General features: G+C 34.3%; 1 protein-coding gene across 1 annotated transcript in view; it reads right to left on the bottom strand.

Annotated features, from left to right (window-relative positions):
• LOC145613911 (ARM REPEAT PROTEIN INTERACTING WITH ABF2-like) overlaps window positions 1-5628 on the bottom strand; it is a 6699-nt gene extending 1071 nt beyond the window's left edge. Inside the window, exons 1-18 of the mRNA XM_081668948.1 lie at window positions 5296-5628; window positions 5059-5207; window positions 4491-4663; window positions 4280-4400; window positions 4115-4189; window positions 3917-4011; window positions 3756-3831; window positions 3538-3645; window positions 3239-3367; window positions 3088-3156; window positions 1553-1612; window positions 1336-1459; window positions 1008-1147; window positions 738-801; window positions 565-644; window positions 343-407; window positions 148-265; window positions 1-50 (exon numbers count right to left, since the gene is read on the bottom strand). The exon at window positions 1-50 is cut by the window's left edge and continues 75 nt beyond it. Of these exons, the coding sequence (XP_081525074.1) occupies window positions 1-50; window positions 148-265; window positions 343-407; window positions 565-644; window positions 738-801; window positions 1008-1147; window positions 1336-1459; window positions 1553-1612; window positions 3088-3156; window positions 3239-3367; window positions 3538-3645; window positions 3756-3831; window positions 3917-4011; window positions 4115-4189; window positions 4280-4400; window positions 4491-4663; window positions 5059-5207; window positions 5296-5545 (1946 nt within the window). The 5' untranslated portion in view covers window positions 5546-5628. The remainder of the gene's footprint in view (window positions 51-147; window positions 266-342; window positions 408-564; window positions 645-737; window positions 802-1007; window positions 1148-1335; window positions 1460-1552; window positions 1613-3087; window positions 3157-3238; window positions 3368-3537; window positions 3646-3755; window positions 3832-3916; window positions 4012-4114; window positions 4190-4279; window positions 4401-4490; window positions 4664-5058; window positions 5208-5295) is intronic.
• Window positions 5629-6866: the final 1238 nt, after the last annotated feature.

Below are 6866 nucleotides of genomic sequence, written 5' to 3'. Positions count from 1 at the left end.
TATGCCTCTGACAACTCATACATGAATGTAACGTTCTCTACAGAGATATCCTGAAAGTTTCGGATGCGTTTTTGAAAATAATGGTTGTTAGCTACTTGATATACAATATAAGAATATAAAAACATGCTAACTCAATCTCACGCATACCTGTGCAATGGCATACTCGCAAAGCCGTTTAAGACCATCAAGTAGATACTGGTCAGCAGCTCTAAGCAAATCCTGAGCAACATCCAAATTGACATTTACAGATCCTGTATATATATATCTGCAAACCCACAAAACAAGATTAGCAACCTCCACAGGGCCCAATTTCATTCCAACAAAATTTGACGAGAACCTCACCTCATCATTAACTCAAATACACTCCATCTTATATTAGGAATCTCTATATCTTTAGCATCCTTCTCCTGCAATCAGTCACATGAAAATTCAATCAAATACTGTATGCGTTGATTTGACATTAAAATACATCTGTTTATAAAAACAAGTAGATTGTAAATGATGTCAGAAAAGATGCATCTATAACTAGTGAACAGAAAGCTACTCAGATTATGATGCACTTACTCGATAACCACCATCAAACATTGCACGAAATGCATCAGAAGATGCAAGAAGGCATATACGGTGAGCATAAAATCTCCTGCCTGAAAGTAAACGGAAGTATAATTAGCTTCTAAATTATATTTATCATTTGAAAAAAAAAAACGTGTAGAGTACATGAAAATAAGATATTTTACCTTCTACAAGGAAGGTAACATCAGACAATGTTGAATTATTTACATATTGCTCACCTAAATACACCTGCCCATACAAAGAAACAAGACTGATTAACAGGCATCATAACCGGAATAAACGAAAATGAGTCTATAAAAGCAGTATAGATATCCTAGAATGAGATCAACGATTATAGCAAAGAATATCTTAAAAGCAGATTTCCAGCTATTTTTCACAAACTGCTGATTCCTCGAACAAACTATATTGTAATTGATAAGCCTGATAGCACACACCTGTGGAGTTGGTGATGGAGGAGCTGCATCAACTGGTGAAAGTATATTGGTTTTGCTAGCCATCTTGTACAAAGCTATTGAACCATCTTGCTGTTGCTTAGTACCTGAAGATTCAAGAAGCTCCAGGAGTAAATCCAAACCTGTAAAGAATATAGTCACAGAAAATAAATATATAAATCCAAATCCAAACAGAGAAATTTAGTCCCTTCAAAGTGTAATTAAATAATAAATAATAATAATTAAAAATAAGCAGTGTTGTAGTGGGATAATAGGTGTTCTATTGAAGACGTAACCATGACCTGTTAGACAAAACATAAACAAAAATTACCATTGTTGTCGATGAAAATCCTCCTCTGATGTTCTGATGAACAAAGATGAGCAAGTGCAATAGCAATTCGTCTTTGAACAGGTTTATCAGCAACCCGCATGAGGTACAACAGATGGTTTAGTACCTATTTATATGTTTCATGGAATAAAGAATATCAGAAAGACTACATTTCAGTGACAGATTGAACTAGGCCTGAGATAAAATGGTGAAATCATACTCTTCCTTGGATCTTCTCTTCCATTCTCTTCATAGTCTTTGCCACACAATCCTTGGTTGGCTGCAGATATGCCAATCAAACTAGTATTAGAAACCGAATAGCAGTTCTCAATTGAAAATAAATCCTGGACGTAAAGGAGGGAGAGGCTATGATTGGAAGTCTGAAAACAGCCAAAATGCACAATGACTTCTCCAGATTGCTAAACTAAATTACCTATAGCTCATACAAATTCAACTACATATTTCTTTATATATCTTAATCTTTATTGCTCAATGTTAGCACTTTCCAAATTGTGGTATTAATATAAATTAAGATTTTTTTTCTAATGTTTTTTTTTACTTGATTATATTATTTATTATTTTAAGGGATTCTTTGCCTCAATTGTGTCTTGAAATTTGAAACTACCCTATTCCCAACCCTGTCAATATGTTTATGCAACATAAATCATGTCAACATGGCTACATCAAGGCTAGGTGATGAGTCATTGAGTCCAAGCATCGTTGGTCATTAAAACTTTTATGAGCTAACTTAAGGCCATTATAAAGTAATTTTCCAAGTCCCGATATGTTAAGCACTCACTTCATGAATTAGACGGATGAGACAATAAATAGAGCTTAAATTCAATCAATTCAAGTAGAATTGTCCCCAAACTCACCATCCAGATTAAGAATAATTTGGATGGAAGTGGCTTCTGGAAGTATTGGGAAGAAGCAAATGAGGCTAAAGAGCTTGAACATACATCATAGATATGGTGGCATGATAGAAGAAGATTATGATATGATCAGTTCTCTACTGCTGAATTGCAACATTTATGTTTAGTGGATCATAAATTGAATAATGTACCAAAAATTGCAGCATAGGAAAAAGTCAAAGAAGTCCTAGTGATAAAAAGATTCAAGACAAGTGCATGAATCTCAAATCTCACATTGAGGCAAAGGATGAGATGGAAGTAAAAGCAATGAAGTACAGCAAGCCTGCACTGCAACCTATTCATTTCAAGCAAAGTTGCACACCTTCCATTCACATTGAAGTACGATATCCTTACATTTTTTAATATAGATACTAAAAATGACTATTAGAAATATCACAAATTGTTATCATATTTTTAATATATTCTAAAGTTTTTTATTTAAGTAGAATCGGTAGCTTCATCATCTTATCTAAAGTTATGTAAACATCACCCTCTCTGTCCCTATATAAAGGTTTCATTCTCCCAAATATCTTGTCCCTACATAAAGTCCTACCTCATTTAAATAATATAATTAATTACTTTGGTTTCATTTTTATTCTTCTTTTCTCCGTGATGATATTTCTTCCAAGTGAGTGCACCAAATGCTCACTATCTCTTACTACTATCGACAAACATTAAAATTAAATGGATTCATTACTTTATTTGTTTGCATTTGATCAACTAAACCCCAACAATTTTTTCCCTTCAAAAATACATGAACAAATGGCATACGAGAATTTTAGAACAGAAAGAAACCCACAACCAAAAGACCCAAAATTTCAATAGAAGCATTATCTGATCATACCTGAGCTATGAATTCCCCTTCCTGGAGTTTCTGAACACCACCAATTTTAATAAGATCTGCAATATTATCCTATCATACAGACCTGATGAGCTGATTGTACAGAAAAGAATATCAAAATGGAACAAGCCAGCAAAGCATTTTCCAACAATACCTCGTTGTCTGCAAGGCCATATAAAGCAAATGCAGCATTATGCTGTAGAGGACTACTTTTTGAATCAAGTAGCTTCAACAAGGGCATGATACCACTACATTGAACTATACCAGCTTGATTATGTGAATCCTTCAAACAAATAAAAGTAACATTCCATTTAGTACCAAGGCACCATACAATAAGGGCTGCTTTGACAGAATAAGATATCACAAACAGCATACAGGGCCACTACTGCAGAGAAAAGACTGGTATTAAAAAGAGAGAAAGCTCAAAGCGAAGAGTAAACACAGGCAGCATACCTGAGCCAACCTTCCAAGAGCAAAAGCAGACATTTCCATAAGCTGAGCATCAGGTGAATGGAGCATCTCGATCAAAGGTGGGACAGCACCTCTCTGGACTATGTGTACCTACATATATATTGTTGGTTATACCACTATAACAATCCTATTCAGAATTTTAAAATATAAATAAATGTCGAATGAAGGTAACCTTTTTTAATTGCAACTAGAGAGCTAACCTTGGAATCTGAATCAGCAGAGGCAAACTGTCCAAGGAGTAAAGCTGCCTCTCTTTGGCTCTCACAACAGCAAGAGCTGCATCAAGTAGACAATATGAAGCAGGTAACAAGATATTTAAAAAGTGAATTATTAACTTTGGGCATAGGACTAATACACATACCTGAGCAGCCTGATGACAGGTTGCACGGCACCAGCTTGGAGAACATCTTTCTTTATGTTAGGAGACGAGTGAACCAAATTCCCAACGACACCAACCTGCAAAATTTGACATACCACCAAAGTGAATAACTAACAACAACCCACATTATATCAAACATACAGCTTTACAGCCTATTCTGAAGAACAGTTGAACACTAACCGCTTCATAGTGAATAGCTGGGTCCTCAGAGCGAAGCATTAATATTAGGGTAGGCAAAGCATTGCATTCTACAATCTGCAGATACATAAAAACAATTGGTTAGGTACTTAGGTTATCGCTTGGCCTTACAAAGTAGAATTTGGCATGGATCATAGTAAGCACTACTTGATTTTTATTCTCATCATTTTTGAAAGCAAGAGTTCTTAGAGCACCAGCTGCTGCTCTTTGGACTTTGACATCAGTAGAATCTAAAAGTTCGACAAGTGGTGGAATGCCGCCTTCAACCCTGTCCAGAAATAAAACAAAATGTCACAATATAGCAAATACGTCTCTTAAAAATGGTGAAGCAGCTGGAGACATGTACAATGCTACAAACCTGACACGAGATTTGACATTATGATTTTCATGAGCCAAATTAGTTAAAGCATCGGCTGCTCTTCTTACAGCACCACAGAGAGATCGAGAATTACAGCCACTTTTATGCTTTTTTAAAAGAGCAACAAGATGAGGCAAAACACCTGCGTCAACTATAACTTGTTGGTGTTCTGGCTGTGAAATTAACCAAAATCCAAATAAGAAAGAATTCATCAAAAAAAAAAAAGTCCAAACACTAATTACAGCCATTTTTATTCAACATTATGATACAGCTCAGGTAAACGAGTCAAAATCGTAGGATATTAACAAGTTATTTAGACCTCAAATTATGACATGGTATAAACATACAAAACCTACCGAATCCATCAAATTCTATTACAGAATCGGCCCAATAATGGCAGAAACATATAAACAAGGTATCTGTTTGACAGTTTTTACTCGATTAAACCACACAAAATAACAACAGCCAAATAAGGTTCCTGGTATTATGCTATTCATTGCAGAGAATAGCTATTATTTTAAAACAAAATTAATAACAAGAAATTTCGAAAGGCAATCAAATTAGTAACCTTAGCAGCAATAAGACCGAGCGCAAAAGCACTTCCTTTCTCAACCTCGTGTTCAAGGGGCTTCGAAACGCCGTCGTTTGGTGGCGACTGAAGATGCATCACTAAAGCTGGCACAGCTCCACAATCAACTATCAAACTCGCCAATTCATCTGAACAGAAACAAATTAAAAAATCACAAAAATCGTATTAAATGCAAATTACACCAAACTAATAAAAATCCTGATTTTTTTTTTTTACCGTTTTTGGCGAGTTCGGAGAAAAAATGAGTGGCGCGTTTGGAATCGGCACGATCGGAATCAGACGACGAGAAGGAGCGATGAAGAAGATGAACATACGAATTAATCTCGACTATCAGATCTTGATGATTCGGTAGTTTCATTGAAGGAGAAAGATCGAGCTTGGTTTGACGAGTTTCATTGAAGTCTTCTTCAAGCTTACGCTTCAAGCTTCTGCGCGCGCTGCCTGATCTTCGCTCGCTGCGATCCATGGCAATGGCGGGAGGGGTGTTGAGGAAAATTGGATAGATAGAGAAGGGTAAATTGGGAAAAGAAAAAAGTGAAAGAGAGGAAGTTTTTATTTTGGTGTGAATATTTTTGATACGGGAATGTGATTTTGTCGGTTTTTATATAAACTTGTGTTTTTAATGAGGTCAGCAAATGAGTAAACGCGGGGTTATTTAAATTTTGAGGAAACTTTGCGCTCCCGCCTTAGTTTCATATTTGCCTGTTGGCTTTTTCCCAGTTTTCTCCTTGTTTAATTTATTAAAAAAAACTAGTTCAAAACCCGTGCTATGCACGGTTTTACAATAATATTTTACTATTTGTTTATTAGAAACTGTACAAAAAGAATCATTATAAGTACAAAAAAAAAAATACGTAGTATAAAAAAGTACAATAAACATTGTGATATACCATAAGATTAATCTCATTGTGAGACGGAAGAATTAATTAGATTTTAGTATTCGTAATATGAAAGCTACTCTTTTCTTAATAAAAAAAATTTTACTAATTATTCATGTTATTTTGGTTGATAACCAAAAAAAATAAAAAAACTCTTTGATGATATCCTAATAGTACTCGTATTTTATAATTTTACCTAACATTTCATTCAATACCACTATATTTTTTAATTTTATTTAAATTATTATTGTTGGATATCACTCCCTAAATATAAGGCAAAAACTTCTCCTTTAGATTTAGTAACAAACTTATATCAATAAAAATAAAAATAAAATAAAAAAATAAAAAAGAAAAAAGTAACAAAATATTTTGGCGGGAAAATTTTTTATATGGTGATGACACGTGTACTTAGGGGATAACTACGGGGATTATTTAGTATATAAGTATAGATAATAATAATAACCCTGTAAATGTGAAATTAAACAATTAAATAATTTACTATGTACTCATAAAAAGGTTAGTTGTAAGACTTGTAACCTAATTGCTCCAAGCCCTAAATTTTCACATTTTATCATCCATAAGGCAATATTTGAATTTACGTAATAAGTAGGGTAAAAAATTTAATGGACAACTAGTTTCAAGGAATAGGCACTACTACAAAAAAAAGCCTTTAGAGAACGGTTAGAATAGGCTTTATAGAACGCTTTAAAACCGTTCTTCTGCTAAGCGATGAGTAAAGTATATAGATCGCCTTAAAGAGGCGTTCTATATGTTGAACAATAGAGTACGGTTCTTTGTCATAACCGCTCTCTTTTCCCTTCTTGAATTAGAAAAAATGAAGGAAAAGAGAACGGTTAGAGTACTTAACCGTTCTATATTATCCTTACAAAATAGAACTGTTACCTAAGA

The sequence above is a fragment of the Chenopodium album genome, chromosome 3 (genome assembly GCF_948465745.1).
Source record: "Chenopodium album chromosome 3, dcCheAlbu1.1, whole genome shotgun sequence".
Lineage (NCBI taxonomy): Eukaryota > Viridiplantae > Streptophyta > Magnoliopsida > Caryophyllales > Amaranthaceae > Chenopodium > Chenopodium album.
Note: the sequence above shows the minus strand (reverse complement) of the source record. Positions and strands in the feature narration are given on the sequence as shown.